The sequence below is a fragment of the Dreissena polymorpha genome, chromosome 5 (genome assembly GCF_020536995.1).
Source record: "Dreissena polymorpha isolate Duluth1 chromosome 5, UMN_Dpol_1.0, whole genome shotgun sequence".
Lineage (NCBI taxonomy): Eukaryota > Metazoa > Mollusca > Bivalvia > Myida > Dreissenidae > Dreissena > Dreissena polymorpha.
The window spans coordinates 63,107,943-63,133,442 of NC_068359.1; the positions used below are offsets into that span (position 1 = coordinate 63,107,943).

The following is a 25,500-nucleotide window of genomic DNA, read 5'->3' on the forward strand; positions in this document are numbered from 1 at the left end:
TGATTATTATAAATTCAGATGAATTTCATATTTAATAATTAAGAATGCATTACATAGAAGTAAATTCCATTAAATATATACAAATAATTAATTTAACCAGATGAAGTCAAAACGTCATTTTCTGTAAGAGTGCCACTTTCTATAAAGTACTAAATATAATACATGTACTAAGTTTATGTCTGCGAGAAAATCATATAGTTATATGGGGAAATTATTGACATTGAAAGTTTGACAATTACATACGATTACAACTACTAACCTGATGCATAAACTTAATCATGCAGATAAAAATTAAGTTTCTAGTCAATTAAAAGCGTCAATTCATTAACCATATCATGAAATGGGCAAAAATAGGCACTAAGCCTATAATTTACATTTGAAACGTTGTATTAACAAGTGTGCTTCTTGAAGACCATGATTTTCAACAGACAAGAACCATAGCACACTCAGTAGAACAAGAGATGTGTTTGTCAGAAACACAATGCCCCCTATTGCGCCGCTTTGAAGCCATAAATTTGACTTTTGACCTTGAAGGATGACCTTGACCTTTCAACACTCAAAATGTGCAGCTCCATGAGATACACATGCATTACAAATATCAAGTTGCTATCTTCAATATTCAAAAATTATGACCAAACTTTAACCTTTACACATGCATGCCAAATATCAAATTGCTATCTCCAATATTCAAAACGTTATGACCAAACTTTAACGAAGGTTAAAGTTATAGGAAAGAAAAATACAACGATATTTGACCTTTGACCTTGAAGGATGACCTTAACTTTTCACCACTCAAAATGTGCAGCTCCATGAGATACACGTGCATGCCAAATATGAAGTTATTAACTTCATTATTGCAAAAGTTATCAAACTTAAACCACACATACAATTAATGCATGAATGAATGACAGACAGACAGGCCAAAAACAATATACCCCCGATCTTTCGATCCAGGGGCATAAAAATCAGAACAACTCATAACCATAAGCTTATGCACATTAGGAAATAAATGTGCTTTAACCCTTTGCATGCTGGGAAATTTGTCGTCTGCTAAAATGTTGTCTGCTGAATTTGTAAAATTAGCATTTTCTTTGATTTTTTTCAAAGAATACTATCAGAATAGCAAACAGTTTGGATCCTGATGATACGCCACGTTCTGTGGCGTCTCATCTGGATCCAAACTGTTTGCAAATGCCTTCAAAATTCGGTTCCCGCACTGAAAGGGTTAAGACAGTTTTCAAGTTTTTGTCTGTAATGTTACCTAGTTAACTAGTTTTTGAACCAATAAATCCCAGTTTCTACTTAGGTCGAGTTTTCATGGGGACTCATGTTCTGACAAAATTTCATAAAGATTGGCAGGGCATATTCTCGCTCTTTGGGGACTGGGGCCTTAGTCCATCCAGAGGAGTGTTGTCATGCAGAATATATTGATATTGATCCAAAATTATTGTTAATTTAAATACAATTATTAATATCTAGTAGCTTTAAATAAAATTCATTATTATTCATAGCATAGGCTAGGTTTGTACAGCACTTAAATATTTGCTTTAATACAATGAAAACACATTTAAAAATTCCCATGGTTTTATTTGTTTGTTTTGCACAGGGATTGTTTTAGTTAATTTCGGGGTAAAAATATACTTTAAGTTTTGCAAAATGAGCTGCATTAATGCCCCCAAAATCAACAAACATATGCACTGACTGGACCATAAATGTAGCTGCTTGAAAGTTTACACATCAAACTGGATAGCAAAAAAATTCAACATTGACAAAAGTCACAACATTGAAATTTTATCTTATAGTTTTCACAAATGTCCCATGAAAATATAATCTACTTACTATTCAACAGCATAGACTAAATCATTATTTTGCAATGCACATCAACTTAAGTACCACATGAGCAATAGTTATCATGAAACAAGTTCATTTAGATAACTTAACAACTATTGACTTTAATCTTTACCTTACAAGTTGATATTTATAATAGTGCAAACTTGTTGCACCCATTTTCCTTTGGAGATGTCAAAATGACACTCTGCAGGTCTAAAAAAAGATGTGTCAAATATATATTAGTAAATACATGTACAAGCTGTCCGACTGTCATGTAGTTTGCGTATTCATAAAACAAAATATGATAAAAAAAGAAAACTGACTAAAAATAATTGTATTGCACAATTTACTACAAGCAGTATGACAAGTTCCTTAATATATAAATAAATAATGAAATCCACAAAAAACACTTTGAGCATTTCAATTAAACTATATTAAAGTAATATAATAATATGCATTTCAATTAAACTATATTAAAGTAATATAATAATATAAGTGAAATAACTTAAATAAGTGAATGCAAGCTTATAAAATATACATTTGGAAGTGTATTTACTATTTACTAAATTTATTGAGTATTACTGTGATTTTTGCTTTCATTTTCTTTGTTTGCATGTTTCTTCATGTGATTTTTCAATCCACTACTCTGGTTGCTTGCATACCCACACACCTCACACTTGTACAGTCTCTCTCCTGTATGTATCCTTGTGTGTGTCTTCAAGTCACCACTCTCGTTACATGCATACCCACACACCTCACACTTGTACTGTCTCTCTCCTGTATGTATCTTCATGTGTCTCTTCAAGGTCTTACTATTGTTAGATGCATAACCACACACCTCACACTTGTACAGTCTCTCTCCTGTATGTATCCTCTTGTGTTTCTTCAAGTTACTACTCTGGTTACATGCATACCCACACACCTCACACTTGTACTGTCTCTCTCCTGTATGTATCCTCTTGTGTTTCTTCAAGTCACCAATACGGTTAAATGCATACCCACACACCTCACACTTGTACGGTCTCTCTCCTGTATGTATCCTCTTGTGTGTCTTCAAGATACTACTCTCGTTACATGCATACCCACACACCTCACACTTGTACGGTCTCTCTCCTGTATGTATCCTCTTGTGTTTCTTCAAGTTACTACTCTGGTTACATGCATACCCACACACCTCACACTTGTACTGTCTCTCTCCTGTATGTATCCTCTTGTGTTTCTTCAAGTCACCAATATGGTTACATGCATACCCACACACCTCACACTTGTACGGTCTCTCTCCTGTATGTATCTTCATGTGTTCCTTCATGCTACCACTTTTGTTACTGAAATAGCTGCACAACTCACATGTGTACTTCTTTCCATCAGTACTTTTTCCATTTGTGTTTTGTGTTATTTCACTTGTTATCTTTCTTTTAGAGTCTCTTAGTAAAATGTCGCCTTTCTCTTTTCCATTTAGAATACAGTTGATCATTTTGTTATTGGCTCTGTGATTCAAATTTTGCGAAGGCTTTTTAAAATATTTATCATCATTTTCTCTGAGCCACTGATCGAGAACTTGTAGATCACATGATGTCAGTTTATCACCTCCATGCACTAATCTCAAATGTCGCACACAGGGAACTGCAGTTGTGTAGGCTATCTTGCAGTACACACATGGGTAATATTCTGAAAAATATTAACATGCTATTCAGGGCAAATTTTTGTACATAGACAGATTAACCTTCTTCAGAATAAATATGCTTGCATGTATATTTTGCTTCTATTAAGTGACTTGTCATGCCTGTTTTAACATACATAATTTTTTTACTCTAAGTTTTCAGACACTAAGTTTTTAGACACCCTCTTTTTTACAAACTTTTTTTTCATAACTCGGAATTTTCTGACATACTGGTTTTCGTCAATTATTAATGTTTCCTAATTTTACCGCGCTATTCTACAGACTTCGGCCCTGTTTTCGTTATCTTGTAACACCTCGATCAGTTTTACAACCGCATTAAGGTCATAAAACCTGGCAGATGCATGTCAAAGAGAAATAGACAATAATTTGTGTAATTGGGTAAATAACCATATATACATGTACCAGTAAAAGATAATGGATTCACCCAACAGCCTTCGAAACGAGGACGCAGAATTTTTTCCGTTTTTATTTTTATTTGTTCTATATCATGGAAGGCAAGAGTTAACAAAGCTGCGAAGTTGTATTAATTTTTATAAGGAAAAAAATGTTTAATCACAAGAACATAATAATAGTATTGTACATTGATTTATTGCATTTATTTCAATGTTATAATTTTCGTACACCTAAATTTGAGTCTCTAAATTTTCAGACAACTGTAATTTTAAAGAATTATTTGTATCTAAATTTCCGGACACAGAAAAATATTATTATTTTAAAGTGTCTGAAAACTGAGTAATTATGGTAATGCCTCTCTCTCGCATATTTATATTAGCATTTTCAATATAGTTTTACAAGTACTTAAATTATGCACCTTCAATGAACTTTAATTCATTTACAGATAAAGTATTTGTTTAAGATGAAACAGTCTGAGATAACAATATTTCTCAACAGTTCATGTTGAACATAACAAAAATTTGCTTTGTTTGTTCACAGAAGTAATAATTGAAAATATAAGTCTGACATCTATCATATGTACCCAATAAATTCATTCATATGATAACAAACATATTAATTAATGTCATGATAACCAATGAAAACTAACAACAAACCTTCTCCATTGACATATTTAGGTCTGAAAAGCAAGTTCTTGTCTCTGATGAGGCCAAGTTCTCTGGCATATTCATCTCCATACCAGACCAGCAGTTCCTCACCTGAAGCAATAGGAATATTTAATTGCAATTTATTTCTGACATACATTTGCAAATGTTTGTCATTTGTTAAATACAATCCAAAAATATAATAATTCTTCATTCTTCTCATGGTAATCCTGTTTATATTTTGCAATTTAAATAAAGGACAGATTGCACTAAAAATAAATTTCCTGGTTTCTTTCTGAAATGATTAATTGCAGATCACACATGCGCATTTGGACACAGGCACATTTCCAAATGTGCAAGAAACTCACAATCATTTGTTTGTTTGTGACAATTGCTGTGGCATGGAATCAGAACCCTCACAGTTTGGTTATTATCAGGTGTATCAATCACATGACAAAAAAGTGACATTTTATATAACGTAGTCATAACTCTAAGCATGTGTACCCGGCAAAACTGGCTTGAAAGTGCAGTAATAGATGCCTCCTTTGTACTGAAACGCTACAAGGTTCTGATCTGCCTCCTTCATTGCACAGTTCACGTATCTCATCCAATTAGAGGTGGACTTGTTCTGGGCATCCACAAAGTGGCTTGGTTTGCCTTCGGTATAGATCTGAATATCATAGATTATAATTAACCCATTTATGCCTAGCGTCTAGAAAAAAAGCCTTGGCAAACAGCGTAGACCCAGATGAGACCAGATGAGCATGATGCGGCGTCTCATCAGGGTCTGCGCTGTATGCTTTAAGGAATTTCTGTAAGAAATATTCTAAATATAGAAATAAATATACTAGACATCCCTAATTTTGGAAATAAATTGATCCAATTTAGAAGGATGGGAGAGTCCACTAGGCATAAATGGGTTAAGCACAAGTATAGATTACCAAAATCAAGTGGACCCTGAGGGTCCTTGATTGCTTACTTAATAAACTGAAGCTTAGAGGAATAGACCCCACATTTAGGGCCTCTTTGACTATAGGAGCATAAATTGAACAAACTGCTTAAACAACCCCTATACAATGTCACCACATAATATTTACACCTCTGGACCTTGTCATTTTATAGTCTAAATAATCATTTTATTTCTGATTTGAGGCCAGTTTTGATCCTAGAGTCATGATTTGATAACACTTTGTAAGACAACCACTATAAAATGTAACATCACATATTAAAAACAAGGGCTGTTTGTAAAACATGCATGCCCCCCATATGGGCTGTCATTTGTAGTGGCAGCCATTGTGTGAATGTTTTTTGTCACTGTGACCTTGACCTTTGACCTAGTGACCTGAAAATCAATAGGGGTCATCTGCCAGTCATGATCAATGTACCTATAACGTTTCATGATCCTAGGTGTAAGCATTCTTGAGTTATCATCCGGAAACCATTTTACTATTTCGAGTCACTGTGACCTTGACCTTTGACCTAGTGACCTGAAAATCAATAGGGGTCATCTGCCAGCCATGATCAATGTGCCTATGAAGTTTCATGATCCTAGGCGTAAGCATTCTTGAGTTATCATTTGAAAACCATTTTACTGTTTCGAGTCACTGTGACCTTGACCTTTGACCTGAAAATCAATAGGGGTCATCTGCCAGTCATGATCAATGTACCTATGAAGTTTCATGATCCTAGGCGTAAGCATTCTTGATTTATCATCCGGAAACCATTTTACTGTTGTGAGTCACTGTGACCTTGACCTTTGACCTAGTGACCTGAAAATCAATAGGGGTCATCTGCAAGTCATGATCAATGTTCCTATGAAGTTTCATGATCCTAGGCGTAAGCATTCTTGAGTTATTATCTGGAAACCATTTTACTGTTTTGAGTCCCTGTGAACTTGACCTTTTACCAAGTGACCTGAAAATCAATAAGGGTCATCTGCCAGTCATGATCAATGTACCTATGAAGTTTCGTGATCCTAGGTGTAAGCATTCTTGAGTTATCATCCGGAAACCATTTTACTGTTTTGAGTCACTGTGACCTTGACCTTTGACGTAGTGACCTGAAAATCAATAGGGGTCATCTGCCAGTCATGATCAATGTTCCTATGAAGTTTCATGATCCTAGGCGTAAGCATTCTTGAGTTATCATCCGGAACCATTTTACTGTTTTGAGTCACTGTGACCTTGACCTTTGACCTAGTGACCTGAAAATCTATAGGGGTCATCTGCCAGTCATGGTCAATGTACCTATGAAGTTTCATGATCCTAGAATTATTGAGTTATCATCTGGAAACCATTTTACTATTTCGAGTCACTGTGACCTTGACCTTTGACCTACTGACCTGAAAATCTATAGGGGTCATCTGACAGTCATGATCAAATTGAATGTACCTATGAAGTTTCATGATCCTAGGCCAAAGCGTTCTTGAGTTATCATCCGGAAACCAACTGGTGGACGGATGGACCGACAGCAGGATTCCCAGCTTTTTGTACAAACAAAATTCACTGACTTTTCCCTGATGGAAAATAAAAATTCCAGGATCATAATTTCGACCTTTTTCTTGTTTTAGACACCCTTAATAAATAGCCATGCAGAGGAATTGATTTGCAGTTTTAATTGTATGGACTTTTCGACACAAGTCGGGAAAGTCTGGCCAAACAAAATTCCCTGATTTTTCCCTGATTTCAGGAACTTTTCCCAAATTCCCTGACTGGAAAAAGTGAAAGTCTTTTTCGTGGTTTTCCCTGATTTCCAGGTTGGCTGGGAACCCTGGACAGACCAACGGACTGACATGTGCAAAACAATATACACCCTCTTCTTTGAAGGGGGCATAGTTATCAAAGGTCTGGGCCTTGTTGTTTTAGAAAAATAAATTTATTTTCATATCATATTTGTGGCGTTTGGAGCATGAATTCAGGCATGGAAATTAGCAGGAGCCCACTGACCAATAGGCCCTAAATATGTAGTCGGCCACTGGGTTTAAAAAACAAAAACTTGTATGTTCTCTACACAAAAAGTATTGAAAAAACAAGGGCATGTAACTATAGCCAAAATGTTAGTTACCAACCATGTATTCAGTAATCGCTCCAGAGGCAAGATTTAATAAACTTTGTAAAGAGCTTTCATTGATCCTAAATTTTAACTATGCACCATTTAACATTTCAGACTAGATGAATTTTTAGGTTTAACCTACCGGTAAACAAGTCTATGTATAACTGGTGACCCCTAGGTTTGGCCATAAACTGAACAAACTTTGTTGAACACCTCAATATAATGCTACACACCAAATATTTATTGATTTATTGAAGTGATTTCAGACAGAAAGATTTTTTTAAACTATTCCCAATAAAATTGGGCGTTAACTTGGTTAACCTCATATAAATTATTAGAATCTGATTCTCATATGATGAGTTCATAATTTTATCGATACAGTCAAAAGCAAAATAATTTGTTCTGATGTTTTTTTAAAGTGAAGTTCTACCTCAGATTTCACAATGATTTTGTTTAATTACTTGTTGTTACACAATCAGTTTGAAATCCAATTTTATCATACCACCGCATTGATATCTGCCTGATATAACGTTGCCTGATATATTTTTTTTATATATCAAGGTCAACAGGAAGATCTTATCAGTCAATGTTTGGATTTACGTGGGATTTGCAATAACGTCAACTATTTCTATCAACATGAATCAGGTTCAACAAAACAAACAATTTGATACCAAGAACGTACATATTTCATTCTAGTTTGAAGTCATACATCACAAAAACATTTATTTTTAAAAAATTACATCAGCCCGCACTACAGAAGTTAAATGACGTCATCAATGGGACAATACATCTTAAATATTGATATAGTCATTGCACTCGCAAGTGTTGCACGGGAAGTCAAGACAAATGATAACTGTATGGTAATCCATCACTACTTAAACAAACAATTTAACACGCTTATGTCAATATTGACACCATCATCAAAATGTCAATTTCAATACACATCTCCAAAATGGCGTCTCCGAACTATTCGGTGATGTGTGTTCTTCGATTAAATTTGTCGCTGCAGTCCATTCCTGATTTCCAATTCAAGACGTGTATAATTAAAGCGGGTGTACTCTTCCCATTCGTAGTGCAAACAACTTTTTTTCTCTATACGATGTTTAAAATAAGCGATTTTTTGTATCGTCTTTTCGAACGTTGTTGCTACATGAATGTCAACGTGTAAAAGCCTGATCAGCAAAATCAGCGGGGATACGTACACAGTTTAAATATAAACATGGGCTGTTTGTAAAACATGCATGCCCCCAATATGGGCTGTCAGTTGTAGTGGCAGCCATTGTGTGAATACGTTTTTTGTCACTGTGACCTTGACCTTTGACCTAATGTAAGTTTTCATCCAGAAGCCATTGTACTATTTCGAGTCACTGTGACCTTGACCTTTGACCTGAAAATCAATAGGGGTCATCTGCCAGCCATGATCAAGGGGGGAGTGAGAGGGGGGTATAATGTGGGGTGTGGTAATTTATTAGATGTTTAAAAAAAATAAATTGGGGGGGGGGGGTGGGGTGGGGGGGGGGTGAGAGGGGGGTAATAATGTGGGGAGTGGTAATTTATTAGATGTTAATTTTTTTTTATTCTTTTGGGAGGGTGGGGGTGGGAGTGGGGGGGTGGGGGTGAGAGGGGGGGTATGTGGGGTGTGGTAATTTATAAGATATTTAAAAAAAATTGGGGGTGGGTGGGGGGGATGGGGGGGTAATAATGTGGGGTGTGATAATTTATTAGATGTTTAAAAAAAATTGGGGCGGGGGTTGGGGGGGTAGGGGGGAGTTAGAGGGGGTATAATGTGGGGTGTGGTAATTTATTAGATGTTTGAAAAAAAAAAATTGGGGGGGGGGGAAGGGGGGTGGGGGGGGTAGGGGGGTGGAGGTGAGAGGGGGGTATAATGTGGGGTGTGGTAATTTATAAGATGTTTAAAAAAAATTGTTGGGGGGGGGGGGGGTGGGGGTGAGAGGGGGTAATATTGTGGGGTGGGGTAATTTATTACATGTTAAAAAAAAATGGGGGGGGGGGGGAGTTAAGGGGTGGGGGGTGGGGGGCGGTAGGGGGGAGTGAGAGGGCTGTATAATGTGGGGTGTGGTAATTTATTAGATGTTTAAAAAAAATGGGGGGTGGGGGGTCGGGGGAGTGAGAGGGAGGTATAATGAGGGGTGGGGTTATTAATTAGATGTTTAAAAAAAAATCTGGAGGGGGGGGGGGGGGTTGGGGTAGGCAGGGCGGGTAGGGGGGATGGGGGTGAGAGGGGGGTATAATGTGGGGTGTGGTAATTTATTAGATGATGTTTATAAAAAAAAATTGGGGGTGAGGTTGGGGGGGGGGATTCTGGTAGGGGCGTGGGGCATTGTTTGGGTGGAATCCATTGTGGTATTCAGGTAAGTGTTGTTTTGTCAAAGTAATAATAAAATGTGATCATTAAAAATAACAAATGATCTCACACCGACATGATAAATATCCTCTATTCATTAAACATGAAATTTAAACTTATTGCATTTGTTTCCCCTGTATATAAGAAAGATATAATAGTGTATTACCTCCCTTGTCCTGCTTATATTTATATTAATCAACAAAATTAAACATAAACACAATATTTAATATACAAAATATACAAAAAATCTCATATTCTGATAATATTTTTACTTATCCACTTTATTTTACTCAAAGGATGATGTTTCATTGGACTGATAATTATAGATTTAGGATTACAGACCAGTTGCTTCAGTTAAATTGTTCAGAGTTCGCCCTGTTGGCCGTGTATGCATTCTTGAGTTATCATCCAAAAACCATTTTACTATTTCGGGTCACCGTGACCTTGACCTTTGACCTGCAGGTGACCTCAAAATCGATAGGGGTCATCTGCGAGTCATGATCAATGTACCTATGAAGTTTCATGATCCTAGGCCCAAGCGTTCTTGAGTTATCATCTGACAACCACCTTGTGGACGGACCGACAGACCGACATGAGCAAAGCAATATACCCCCTCTTCTTCGAAGGGGGGCATAAAAATAAATTGTTTTGCAGATTTTTAGGAAAATGTGGTATGATAAACAGAAAACAGGTTACTGTCCCATCATTTTGTAATATATCAGGCTCAGCACAAATAAAATAACGGCTCGGCAAGCCTCGCCGTTATATTATTCTCAGCCTCGCCTGATATATTACAAAAGGATGGGACAGTAACCTGTTATTCTCTATATGCCAACATGCCCATATAAAACATTTATTTTATCTGTTAAATTGCCTCAATGATACTGATCGCTAGATCATAATTTTGAAGGAAAATTTAGCTTTCCCATCATTTTAAACATGAAGACTTAGTTAACACATGTAGAAAATGACAACAACAGGGTTATAAACAAAAATTTATTCTCATGGGCCAACCATGATTCTTTCAGGACATTTTGTATACATGAAAAGTATTTTTCTTAAAAAATAAAGGGGACCACCGCACATTTTATGGTTCAGGAGCTCATTCTTATTTTTATCCCTCTAAAATAAGCTTTGCAGTTCAAAGTAAGAATAAATATCAAAGCACTTCATATCAAACTTCAGTTAGAGACATTTTTACCTGCCAGCAATAGCCTGACTTATGAGCTGCCTGGCTGTCAGTGATGATATCGCCCCCGTAGGGTCCAAACATGATCCTAGATTCTAGCCCCATCTTGGAAAACACTCCAAGACCAGCTCCAACTATTTTGGACATTTTGATTTCAAGTCCATCAGGTAATGTATTGTCAGCTTTAAGAGGGTCCCCACTTACTACCTAAAGGTACAGGAAATGATAATAACATTTTATTTGTTGTGGACTTAAAAAGCTCACAACTAAATTTCATATTTATTAACATAAAAACAATAACATATGATATTCCCATTCTTATTTTATTTTTTTGGAGCACAATAATGTACTTAAATACTTCCTACTGGTATTTCCTTCCAGAGGACATCAAAAAAGTGGAAAATATTGACAAATTTAAAAGAATGGTTAAGAAACATCTACATGATAGACAAACTGAGAGAAGTGAGGACATATATATGTATTATTGATATATAAATATGCCTGTGATATAGAAACAGTTGGAATCTGTGATATATACTGTTTGAATTGAAATGTTTCCATATTTGCAATAATATTTATTTAGTTGAGCCTCATGTTTGGTAATGTTATACATTTTTTGTTAACATAGTTTTAGTTGTCGGATTGAGACAAAACGCTAGGTAATTGACATGTTTTCTTTCAATCAAACACCAAAGTATATGTGTGTTAGTTAGATCATATAACAACTAGAGTTTTTTTCTCGTACTTTTAATGGACCCCATTTAGCTTAATGGATTATCAATCCATAGGTCAAATATAGCATTTCAATTGATAACTTATTTGTATAACTGTTATAATATATAAATTAAATTTATTTAAATATTTTATATATTATTTGATAATTACAGCTGTCAGAATGACATTGGTGTAACTATGATTTTATGTTCTTATGTATTGTGATATTGTTATATGCGTTTGGCCTAGATTGTAAATAAATAAAAACTACATATTTCGTTTCTTTTAGTATACTGATCAGGCACCATTAGCCAAAAAAAAACTACCGCATTAATCTAACTGATATTGCAATAGAATTCAAGAGTTTCTTCTCTCAATTAGATTGCACATCCTGTGTATCATGTATACAATGTACTAAAGTATTTAATGAGGCAATACTAGAGGCCATTTAATTATATTTGCCAAAAGGAGGACCTATAACCATACATGCCAGACGTCCCGATCTCGGCGGGACAGTCCCGCTTTTGGGCCCTATGTCCCGGAGTCCCGATATGAGACGATTTGTCCCGACATTCGTAAAAAACGATGTAAGGTCTATAGGTTCCCAATAAAATTCGCATTTCAAGCTCTGTTTCTCTAACACTTTCCACCGCTAATCCCTTTATTGCCCCCAATTAACAATCCGATTCGACTTCTTGTGTGTACCAGTGTTGTTTATGACACCTTATCAGCGATTTATCGGCTAATTATTGATTTTATCAAGCATTCACACCATGGTGGTCTTCAAGATAGTGGTCGCTTATTGCTATCGATAGTTGTATTATTATGAAATAAATGTTGAAAATGTGTTTGTTTTTGTCTTTTTTTGAAACGGTTTACAAAACAATTGTTTTGTAAAATTAACCTTGCGTCATTAATGAGTCTTTTACATTCAATGTTTAGTTCCAATATAGCGGGATAATCCGAATGTGCAATATACCAAAAACGCCGATCCAGAACGTTTTTTCAGCGCACTGAAAAAAATTCAGAAAGATGAAAGGGAAAATCTGGGCCATAGAACGGTTGAGGCGTTATTGGCAGTTAAAATGAACACAAAGACGGTTTGATTCCACCAAAAACCTACCTCGGAAATGTGTACGGCCGCGCATTCCGTGTCAAGCTGATGTAACTGGTCGGTAGATAGCTTACTGTAACCCGTACTTTCAGTGTACTTGATAGCCTCCCCTGCGTTAATGTTTGCCATTGAAAGTAATATAATGAGTATTGTTGTCGTAATGTTCCAGATTTTGTACTCTAAAAAGATGAATATTATCTTTGTTGATTGCTATTGTCTTATTTAACAAAACTGTTATTGTTATCTTTTAGATTTCATGCCTCATATCAGATGTTTTATGTCTTGAATTAAAGTATCAAGAGTTTTTGTTAGTACTAAACTGACTACAGTAAAGGTGGAATGATCGATCGTTTTAGGTGTCCTGCTTTTTGGTCAAATGTCCCGACAATTTTTTATGGAATGTCCCGCTTTGGACCTAAAAAATTCTGGCATGTATGCCTATAACTGACAATGAGAATTTCTAAAGAAATTGCAAGGACAAATTATGCATGCATCTTTCTAAATGTTAAAGATGTACTGCATTGTAAATTAATTTTTTATTTGTTAAAATGCATGTTAACACACGATATATTAGTAAAATTAAAAATATGTAGCTATTCAATACTTGTGCATGTAATTTAAAAGCATGTGTATCACATATAATTACAACCAATTTGAAAACAATTTAAACAAGACTATTGCCAAGCAATATATGTCCCCTACCAGCTCCACCATTTTTTTCGGTGTAGCTGTTTTACGTCACTTTTGACCTTAGGTGACCTTTAGGTTACATTCATAAAAATGCCCGCGGCTACCCACGAATGAATACACTTCATTTAGTCCTTTGGGAAATTTGAGAATACCACCAGAACATTGGAAACATGGTTGGGTCTTTCTAACACTGTTTTACTGCATGTTCAGAAGGAAACAATTTTATCTCTTATGAAAAGGCATGATAGATAGAACAGTTTTACACTCTCCACATCAATACAATTTGTGCATAGATTCTACACCTTCGTCAGTTCGCGGTTAGTGTGTGTGAATGTCAGAGTAAAAGAGTTTATACAAGTCATCGCTGCGTCTTCACGACTACCTTATGTGCTGACCGGAGTTTGCGGCCAGTAAAATAATCGTTATATAATCAGTGTTCATTCTGGGCAGCGCCATTGCGGGATTCCCGCATCGAAATATTAATGGGCGCAATCTAAATAATATCAGTGGGCCATTCGGGCGCAAACATAATATAATTGGCGCATTAAAAATTATATCAGAGGGAGATTTTATTATATATAAAAAAGCGACGGAATCGTACTGAGAATTCTAAACACGGGTCTGCTGAGTCGAAATGTAGGTTGAAAATAACTATTGCTTGGCTAACGCGGGCGCACTGTGTTGAATCCTGCACTTCCATTGGTTGATAGACGTCACATGTCAGCAAACTGTGTATACGTCATCAGAAAGTGTTGAAAAAGTTTGTCAACATATTTTGTTGCGATTTTGAAAAGTTTTTAAGAAACAATAGTGTTTAAACATGTCAAAGTGTAAAGCAGAAAAGGAGAGCAGCGAGAGACAAACTCTCCTACATTTTTTTAACAAAAAACCAAGGGAAAGTGAAAGGACTTCTGATCAGTATGGTGGCAAAACAGCAGATGCTTCGGCCAAAGCGAGTAGGCCAACATCGTCTGCTGGTTCAAGCGAACAAATGCTGAAACCTTCGGAAAATGTAGATGATCATAAATTCCAGAAAGGTTGGTTAGAGAAATTTACGTGGTTGTCGTACGATGACAAAAATAATTTAATGTTTTGACTTTGTACTCTGAATAGACATGCAGCTGGTAGTTAACATACATCCTGCAATCAGGTGGCCCCTACATAATCATTAAATGGCCCACTAAATTTATGGCTGATGGACCATTGGCCCACCAGCAATCTGGCCCAGAATGAACACTGTATAATAAAGACGCTATAGCGTGAACTAGGTGAACTGGAATTTTCTTTAGACCAGAAAGATGGTAAATGAAGATATCCAACGATACAATTATGGTATGTCAATAATAGATTCTTAATGTGTTTTCAACAATACCATGATAAATATTATTTTTAATTAATTTAACAAGAATTATTCCACCATATTGACTAATGTATTAAGCATGAGGGCGATGATTCTCAATACTGTTAATACTCGAATCAAATAGCAATGCCCAACAAACCACTAAAACAGGTTTGTTCGAAGAACGTGCGCATAAATATTTAAAATATGTACGGATACTCCGTGTGTGGCCGGTTGACTCATATGTTTTGATTTCACTTCCATTCTTCTTTTGGTTTTCTGTTTTGTATCTATAGGTTTATGACCAGCAATATGTAATAATGTAAAATAAGATGCAAAAACTCTAAGTAACATCCCGTACTGCGTGTGATGCAGCTAAGAACTGCACAGAAAAAGACATTCCCTATCCTTGATCTCATTCATTAAACTCTTTACCTTTCATAAACTCCAACTACAATCAACGTCGTATATCTTTTTAAAAGATATTTCTTGTTTATATTTGTTGCCATAGCAACCAGAATTTTTGACATAGGAACAAACTGAAATGACGTGCATAATGTCCATATTGCCATCTATCCATGTTTCAAGTTTCATGAATAATTATGAAGAACTTTTTTATTTATTGCAGGATCAAGAAAAGTGTGACAGACAGACTGACTCACAGAGTGCAAACCATAAGTCCCCTCCGGTGAAACCGGTTGGGGACAATAACGGATATTTTAAATAGACATTATTTGTTATACGTTAAATTTATAGCGACCAAATGCTGAACCCATAACAGGCAAGTTACGCATATTGAATTTTTGTGCACATGCAAGGGAAACACATTTTGAGACTGAACTAGTTCTTTAAGACAGGTATCTTACAATTTTCATCTGTGTGAAAACAAATGAATTTGTACTTTAAGAATGTATCAGATAAAGATGGCAAGCAAATGACCACTCCATTGTGTACACATCACATTTACACATGTGTAGTGCAACAAACAATCACCCCACTTGACGATTATATTAGACGAGCAGTTTTACAACGACTGTAGCCATTAAGATGCAGCGTGATTAACATAAAAAATTCCACTTTAAAACAAAGCACTACGAGTTTTTATTCATCATTCAAATTAAAAGCCAGGCTTTCCCCCCAGGTAGAATAACATGATTTCTTTTTTTTCGCATGTTTTACATGAAAATGCACGAGGACTGTTAATTTGTTACTAGAAAATAACATAATTGTCAGAAAAATATAGTGCTTTGCAACCCATTCTCCTTATCATAATGACGCTTCCTATTATTGAATACAAAATTAAGCTTTCCAATGACTTGGAAAATTGATTGCACAATAGTAAAATGGCGGCCATTTTCAGTCTATTGGCAAGTTTTTTGGTCTTAAATTGTTTTTTCTCTTTTTGCAAAATATTGTTCAATATCTTCATTTATTCACTTTTAGGATTGTGCGTCCGCAGGACGCATTTTTATAGCAAATGTTTGCGTCCCCTGCAATTTCTATGCGTCCAGGACGCAGACCTAAAATTATCCCTGTTGACTGTGACTTATTTACCATAATGAAGATTAATACAGTTTTCAGGGGTATTGATACTTTAAAATTTTATTTCATTTAATCTCAATGTGATTTAAAACATATACATATAAAGTATAATATATATGTTCACTGAAACAGTTTTTTTTTGTTCCTCCATTTTTTTTAAACACCCCCTCCCCTTTTCAAAACTACAGGTTTCCATAGGGTACCACATAATTAATGAAATTTGAACATGGGTAAATCATAGAACAACAATATTAAGAACATTTTTGTTTTCAAACAATTTATGATGGATCACTTGACCATGAAATAGCGGTGTCCAACGATATGAAGATGAAAACAGACCAACCTCTTTATCCTGTATGTAGTGGTAGGGTCCATGGACAGGGCAGTCCCCTTCAAAATCTTTTTTGCATTCCTCACAGTCTACCAGGTATAAGAGCGCACAGGAAATCATTTACAGTATGTGCAAAGTAAAAACAAATTTGAAATATCTCCTAATTTAATTTTCCTCTATAATGGAAGTTTTAATTCATTTTTTTAAACAAAGGTGTTTTTACCACAAATATATGCACTTAAATGACATCATTTCGCAGTGTGCGCCAAAATCTTCAAGTACATGACTGTGGCTTAAAAAAAAACTTTGGGACTGTTCATTATTACCCTGGTCATAAAGCTCATTTACGGGCTGTAAAAATAAACAATATTGATGTGCATTCATGTCCAAATTCTTTCAACTGCAACTACAGTCTACTTAAATCTGCTACCTCTAACAGCAGGAGATATATCAGGAGGTAAATACGGTAAGTGATGAAAATACTATATTTTAATTTATTTTGCCTATCTTAAAACATCAAAATCCCTTGCCTTTTCAAGTTTTTAAATTTGTCTTACTTGTAAGAGGAAGATAAACATTCCCCACTCAAATTTTTTGTTATGTATTGGCTTACAGAGAAAATGGTCATCGTCGGGAGGTTCCAGGTTCATGCAGCTGGCTGCATTCCTCTCTCGAAGACTGTACTCAGTCTTGTCCTCTTCTGGTTTTTTAGTTTTTTTCAATCTCTGCAGTGGACAACAAGAATCCAGGCTTTTATGAAAAGCAAATGGGGAAAATCGTACCAAACAAACCTTCTTCATCCTATGTATTTGATTTGACTGGCTTTTAGAGGGTGTTTTCTAAGATTTGATCTGGTAACCTAGATGCATGTGACCCAGCATCAATTGGCCTATTTTTTGTGAAGGTAAACATTCTGATTAGATGAAAAATGTTGCCTCTAGAATGGTAATAAAGTAAAATTTAACGGCAGACAACCTTATGATAGACACCAGACATAGAACCAGTGTTCTCCATAAAAATTGAAGTAGCCAGTTATATTTTCAAAGTAGCCATCAACTAAGAATTAAAATGGGTGTCTATTGCCTTTTTTTTAATTGATATTTTGAGGAAAAGTAGCTGGCGCAAAGATTGTTAGTACCGGTAACCGGTGAAATTGCCGGCTGCGGGTGCTTTCAGGGAACACTGCATAGAATGACCACGATAGCTCACCATAAGGCCAGTTAAAAATGCCCCTTAGCAGTGGTCTTACAAGTACAACATTCCTGAAAAATAAGTAACTGACTGTTTTTCACTGAAAATAGTTCTTAATAGTAAACTGTAGGTTTTATGTTTTATAACAGACACAAATAAAATCAGATATATACCGGTACATGTATAAACAAGAAAACTTCGGAGACGGATGATGCTCCCCAAAAAAAAATTTTGTCACAATATTGCACTCAATATTCAGATAAAAGGAAATGTCTAGTAGTTGGCGGAACAAGAATTGCACTATATGTACAGTTAATGGAAAATTTCAAAGGGCCATAACTCTGCGAAAAATCATCTGACCAGAACCCGCTGATAATATGCACATCTCTTGGTAGTGAAGCTTCCCATAAAGTTTTATTGAATTCTGGTCATTAATTGCAGAGAAATAGCCCGGACAAAAATTGTGCACAGACGGACGGACACACGCACGGACAGACGAAGCGGTGACTATATGCTCCCCCCAATTTTTTTTTAGGGGAGCTTAATAAATGAAAAGATTTTTAAATCTTTATTTCTTCTGCTCATGTGACCTCTAAATGTAGCAGACAAGAATGATTTATAAATGTTGTAACATTGGTAAGATTCCTATGAAATTGAATGAAAATCTGACATATGGTCAAGATGTCATTTGCATGAAAAATGCTTGTGTACAAAAAACAAAAGATCATAAAATCTCATCAGAAGTATTTCGGTTACAAAATCACAAACAAATACCTTCTCTTTTGTCTTTCTGTCTCCCTTTTCATCCAATTTTCTCTTGACTGGTTTCAGAAAATGTGGGATAGTCCTTTTAACAGCATTTTCTACCAAAATATTAACACAACTAAATGAAGAATATTGTTAAAATGAGAAAAAACTGAAGAGATTCAATATCAAATTTCATATAACATTAAAATCTTACTTTATTTGTTAACACCAAATAAAATTTGTGAATGAATATTTAGCCTGCAGGGAATTAACAGGAACTGCAGGCTGAAGTATTTAGTTCTACCAAAAATACTGAGTCACATGTCCATCCACTCATAAGGCAGTGCTAAATATTTGACAAAAATTGGCAAATTTGTTTATAATCCCTCTGTCAGTCAGGTAAAAATTGAACAAACCTGTACACAAAATCTGAGCCTATTCTGTACAGAGACTGTACCAAATCTGACCAGAATGAAGACAGAATTCATTTATTCTGTACAGTCTCAGAAGACCCAGACCCAGAATCTGCCTCAAAATCTAAACATATAAAACATCTTTTTTCTGGGCAGAATTACAATGAAGCCAAAATTTATCTGTACAGATTATTATAGCAAACAGAATTTTAACATTCTTCATTTGTACAAGGCTGATGTTTGAGACTACATTTTTGCAAGACAGAATTTATTATTCTTGATACAAAACTGAGGCGGATTGTTTGACTAAGAAGAGGTATTTCTCAGGTTAATAAGGAATATGTACTCTAATATGAAATCCTGTGTCTCGGTTAGAACTCAAAACTCCCCAATTTTCTCATGTAACTCGAATGGAACTCAAAACTCCCCATTTTTCTCATGTAACTGCGGCGTGCGTCAGGGAGAAAATTTATCGCCCGTCCCCTTTTCCCTTTTCCTAAATGACCTTGGGAATTACTTAGAATCTAAAGGCCACCATGGTATAGAACTTACAAATCCAGAAAACGATATTGCTACTTTCCTCAAAATAATTGTACTATTATATGCAGACGACACAGTCTTAATTGCTGAAAATGCCCAAACACTACAAAACTGTCTGAATGACTTTGCTGATTACTGTAAAACATGGAAGTTAAATATAAATAAGGATAAAACAAAAGTAATGATTTTCGGATCAAGGCAAAATAGAAACTTCTCTTTTAAAATAGACAACACGTCTCTAGAAATTGTTAACTCATACAAATATCTAGGTGTTTTTTTAGCAAAATCTGGTAGCTTCCTAACTGCAAAGAAACATCTTGCACAACAAGCAAGGAAAGCAATGCACCTACTCTACTCAAGAATTAATAACCTTAATTTACCAATAGATCTGATATTAAAACTTTTTGATAACACTATCCTGCCAATATTAACATATTCTGCAGAGGTTTGGGGCTATGAAAGCATTGATTTACTAGAGAAAATGCACAATGAATTTCTGAGAAAAATTTTCAATCTAAGAAAAAGCACCCCACTTTATATGATATACACAGAACTCGGAAGATACCCCATAGATCTCACTATAAAATGCAGAATGATTGCATACTGGAATAGATTAATAACTGGGAAACCGGATAAATTAGCATATCTCATATATAAATACATGTTAAACCTTCCTAACTTTGAATCTAAATGGATAAATTATGTAAAAAATATCTTCACACAAACTGGCAGAAATTACATCTGGCTAAATCAAGATCAAATCCAAAATAAAAATATAAAGTACACTATAAAGGGCATATTACTTGATCAATACCAGCAAACCTGGCATACCTCACTTCAAAACTCAACAAAAGGCTTAAACTATTCAATATTTAAGGATAAGATTGAATTAGAGAAATATTTAATCACACTAACTAAATATGAATCATCTTTATTTATTAAACTTAGAACTGGTAATCACTTTTTCCCAAATGAGACAGGTAGATGGACCAATCAAGACATAAATGAGAGAACATGCCCTCATTGTACATGCAGAGATGTGGCGGATGAATTTCACTACATGCTTATATGTCCCTTTTTTAATGAACATAGAAGGAAGTTTATAAAAAAATACTACTACTGTAGAACAAATACGCTAAAATTTAAAGAATTGTTGACAACAAGGTCCTTAAAGGATTAAAAAAATTTATGTAAATTCATAAAAGTATTATTTCAAACATTAACCCGCTGATAAGTTTAACTTGGTGTATATGTTAAATTATGTTTGTAATCTTTTATGTATTTCAACAATTAAACTTCATAAGACTAATTCATATCCACAAAAATATTACTTTAAACGCTAACACGTTGATAAATTTATTTATGTAGAGAACAAAATCATGTCTAATGCAGTACTTTTTGCATTTCGTCTCAATCAAACAATTAATATTTTATAAGATGAATTAATCATCTTACATATTGGTATTACTGCATCATAGTTCATGTTGAATATCTAACTTCATTCACTTTGCATGTTTAAAATATTTTAACGCATGTTTTTTCAATCTGGCAACAAATATCAATGTCACAAATTTGAAATTACTGATTTACTTATAAATGTCGTTAGCAAATTGTGATTTATATTTTAAACCTTGCACTAGCCAAATTATATGCAATGTACATGTATGTTTGTATCTCAAGCTTATTGTTCACCTTGCTGGAATATGTTTTTTAATCAATGACACTTGACACTTAATATTACTTATTGCAGCACTTCTACTCATCCCCCCTCTCCATCACCCATCCATGCCTTTCACCATTGATCTCATGTGCCATGTGTAAACTTACACAACTTCACAAATACGTGTACAGTAAAGTACTTTTTGTCATGCAATCTCACTACTGCAGGTCAAATCGACACAATTTAGTACATGATTATATAAAGCTCACAGGTGGTTAGCGTGTGGCTATGCTATTAATTAGTGAAAACATCATTTTGAATGATAAATAATCATATTATAACGAAAAATTAACTTTTCTGAAAAAAAATATTTCACTATCAAATATATATATAACAAGGTATGCAACTCAAAATCAGCCCAAAACGGGGTGCATCGCTTTGAACAGCCATATCTTCATCAATTTTGCAGCGATTTTCACGATCTCGGTCTTATTCAACGCAGAAATGAATTTCCTTTCTGGAAATGTATATGTCTTGCAATATTTTTACAAATGCTGGGTCAACTTTTAAGAAATAACACGATACACAACACGCATGACCCAGTTGACAGTGATCATGTATTCTTTATGAATGAAATCTCCAGTTGTAAAGACACACCTCCTCATTGGACCAATGAAATCACTCGTATGTTTAAAATGTCAGTTAGTTGAAATGTATGTAAACAAAGGTTTCAAACGGCGCTGGACAGTTAGTCTTGATGCAGAATGTAACGACAAGAACGGTAATAATGTTTTTTCATACGTTTTATTGAATTATGGTATCGAACTACATGAACTTTATAGGGAAGTTGCCCTTTACTCCGTGAAGATTTCAGTCTTAAAGACAGCATGATCACTGTCAACTGGGTCATGCGTGTTGTGTATCGTGTTATTTCTTAAAAGTTGACCCAGCATTTGTAAAAATATTGCAAGACATATACATTTCCAGAAAGGAAATTCATTTCTGCGTTGAATAAGACCGAAATCGTGAAAATCGCTGCAAAATTGATGAAGATATGGCTGTTCAAAGCGATGCACCCCGTTTTGGGCTGATTTTGAGTTGCATACCTTGTTATATATATATTTGATAGTGAAATATTTTTTTTCAGAAAAGTTAATTTTTCGTTATAATATGATTATTTATCATTCAAAATGATGTTTTCACTAATTAATATCATAGCCACACGCTAACCACCTGTTATATATATATTTGATAGTGAAATATTTTTTTTCAGAAAAGTTAATTTTTCGTTATAATATGATTATTTATCATTCAAAATGATGTTTTCACTAATTAATATCATAGCCACACGCTAACCACCTGTGATAAAGCTACTTGCTGAAACAATAACATAAAGTCCTTTACTTACGAATCACATGGTCACTGACACAGGACAAACATGGGCATGGTAAATCTGGCCTGACACAACATCGGTCAATGTCACGTGAATGGGTCACTTCACATTTGATCATTACTTCATTTAAAAACACCAATTAATCCCAAGTAGAATTACATTAACAGACAATTTCGGTCTACAAAATTTAAATCTATACGTCACTTTTGAAAGTTTAGTTAATATGCGATCTATAAATGAAACACTCTCCACGATTATTCTACAGAGGAAACAGTGAAAATACAAACAAAACGCACATTTCTGACCTAATTCCAGGGTTTACACACAGATCAGCGAAGCGCTGCAGACAAAAATAAATTAACCAATCAAATTCACCGGGTTTTAAATAGAACCGAATGGAAAAACCATAACTATAGTCTGTATCAGGAATCCATGTAAACAAACAGGTTATTCAGGCCAAAGGAAAAAAAATAAATGTTTATTTCTCGGGTCAAAATCATCATTCCCCCACTCAATTCAAATGTATGTCTCATATCTTTTTTCATCTCCACTTCTCTTTCTCTTTTCTATTTTCTATGTAAAGTTTAACACCCTGTCACAATTGTTAATATCTCTTTGTAAAAGATGCATTGTCACTGTATACTCATGTGTCACTATATATGTGATTTGAGCTTAATAAAGGTTATGTTGTTGTTGTTGTTGGTAGTATGATACAGCATTATTAGACTTGCTATCTACAATTCATTCCAGAGTGACTCAGAGTTATTACTGTTGTTTTTTCGGCGTAAGCTGTATTAAGCCAGCTTTTCACCCTGACTTGACCTTTGTAAGTATCCAATAATATGCAAATAAAATTTCCCGCGGCTAGGTACGAATGAATACACTTCATTTATTCCATTGGCTGATTTGAGTATAAGACCAGAACATTGGAAACATATCCGCGTCTTTGTAACACTGTTTTACTGCATGAAACAATTTTATCTCTAATGAAAAGGCTCAATAGATAGAACAGTTTTACAATCAATTTTCGACATAAATACAGTTTGTGCGTTCACCTTTTATTTTCAGAGAATTACCAGCGCAAAAGCGTTTATACTAAAGGCTATATTCTCATATTTAGTACTTACTTGCATTGCATTTCAACCCGCGAAAGTCAGAGTTTATATACAGTTCATCACCGGAGTTCGCAGAAGGGGTTGCGACCTTTTCATTGAAGGACAAAATTGGAATCTATGCTATTTTTGTCTGATGGAGTAAATAGTTCGTTTAGTCGCTTTATCAATATTTTAGGCACAGCTGTTGCCTTGGTCGAGTACAGTTGGCGTAAACAAGCCGTCGTTTCAGCAGCAGAATTGTTACCTAACTTTAATGCATTGCATTCCAATCCGCAAGGTATCAAGGTCAGTTTGCGGTCAGTTGCAGAAATCTTTATATAAACGCCGTCTCGTAAACTTTGTGCACTTGAAGTCTGTTTTGATCAGAAAGATGCTAAATAAAGATATTCGGCAATATTATTGTGGTATGCCAATCATCGATTTTTAATATGTTTTCAACATTTGCATGATGAGGACCAATTTTGATAAAATTAATTAGAAATATTTATCCATTTTGACCAGTTTATTAAGCATGAGCACAATAATTCACTATACTATAATTATGCAATTAAAGATTCGAGTATTGCCGGCTGACCTATATGCACTCGTTTATTTTCATGTTTCTTGTGTTTTTCTATTCTGTAAATATAGACATCTGAGTAAAAATATCACATAAAGCAAAATAAGCCACGAAATCTGGCGCAACACCCCGTAATTGATTTGCTTGTGATGTAGCTAAGAACTGCGCAGAAAAAAGGCATCCGCTACTTTTTATCTCATAGAGATAACTTTTGATCGTTCATAAACATCGACCACAATCAACGCCGTATATCTTTTTTAAAGATATTTCTTGTTTAATTTGAGTAAGCATGGTTTACCTGTTACTGGCTTAAAATGTAGTTTCAAGGCAGGGCTTAACACTAAGGCACGTCAAACGACATTCATTGCCTGTACCTAGGTCCCAGGAACATGCCTGACCGGTCGTGTGTATTTTGGGCGGGATTATGTGTTCAATATCAATAAACTGTGTTTTAAATAAGCTTTTCAAAGATGCAGAAATCTTAATACAGTATGATCAGATGACAATTTAATCCCAGAGTGAAGTTGGAGACAACAATTGAATCGTATCATGAAATATATTTGGAACCCCCTGATTGCAATCAAAAAGAGGCCGACAATTCAGAAAATCCCCTGCGGTTTACCTCGTAAAACACGTCAGTACCTATTTTTAAACAGAATTTCGCTAGATACGGTTTTTGATTGGTTTCCTCGAAGTGACTTGTTTTCTCAATAAAAATATGTTTTAAACTAAAAGCCGGGATCGCCCAGGATCGTCCAGGATCAATGAAGGTATTAAACTTGACATTAACACAAAGTTACTATAAATTTTTGAGTTATTTACCAATTTTAAATAATTATAATTTGTTTGATCGATTAGAAGTGTTTTGACTATCTTTTTTACGCAATTCAATTAGCAAAACTGATATTAATGGTTGATCCCGGCTTTTAGTAGAGAGTTAACCCTGTACAATTGTTACGACTACCGTAACACGTTATTTTGCGCCACCTAAGATTCACT

At 34.9% G+C, this 25,500-nt stretch overlaps 1 protein-coding gene across 4 annotated transcripts in view; it reads right to left on the reverse strand.

Moving 5' to 3' along the window:
- Positions 1-2,316: 2,316 nt before the first annotated feature.
- Positions 2,317-25,500, reverse strand: part of LOC127832428 (histone-lysine N-methyltransferase PRDM9-like) — a 75,025-nt gene continuing 51,841 nt past the window's right edge. The window contains exons 1-10 of one of the 4 annotated variants that reach the window (XM_052357892.1): positions 24,800-24,878; positions 18,849-18,937; positions 17,497-17,633; positions 16,896-16,972; positions 11,166-11,360; positions 5,053-5,218; positions 4,561-4,662; positions 2,921-3,498; positions 2,669-2,752; positions 2,317-2,500 (exon numbers count right to left, since the gene is read on the reverse strand). In XM_052357892.1, the coding sequence (XP_052213852.1) occupies positions 2,399-2,500; positions 2,669-2,752; positions 2,921-3,498; positions 4,561-4,662; positions 5,053-5,218; positions 11,166-11,360; positions 16,896-16,972; positions 17,497-17,633; positions 18,849-18,880 (1,473 nt within the window). In that variant the 5' untranslated portion in view covers positions 18,881-18,937; positions 24,800-24,878 and the 3' untranslated portion in view covers positions 2,317-2,398. Of the gene's footprint in view, positions 2,501-2,668; positions 2,753-2,920; positions 3,499-4,560; positions 4,663-5,052; positions 5,219-11,165; positions 11,361-16,895; positions 16,973-17,496; positions 17,634-18,848; positions 18,938-24,799; positions 24,879-25,500 lie in introns of those variants that run through there. The other 3 variants (XM_052357888.1, XM_052357891.1, XM_052357889.1) reach the window with 3 other exon arrangements.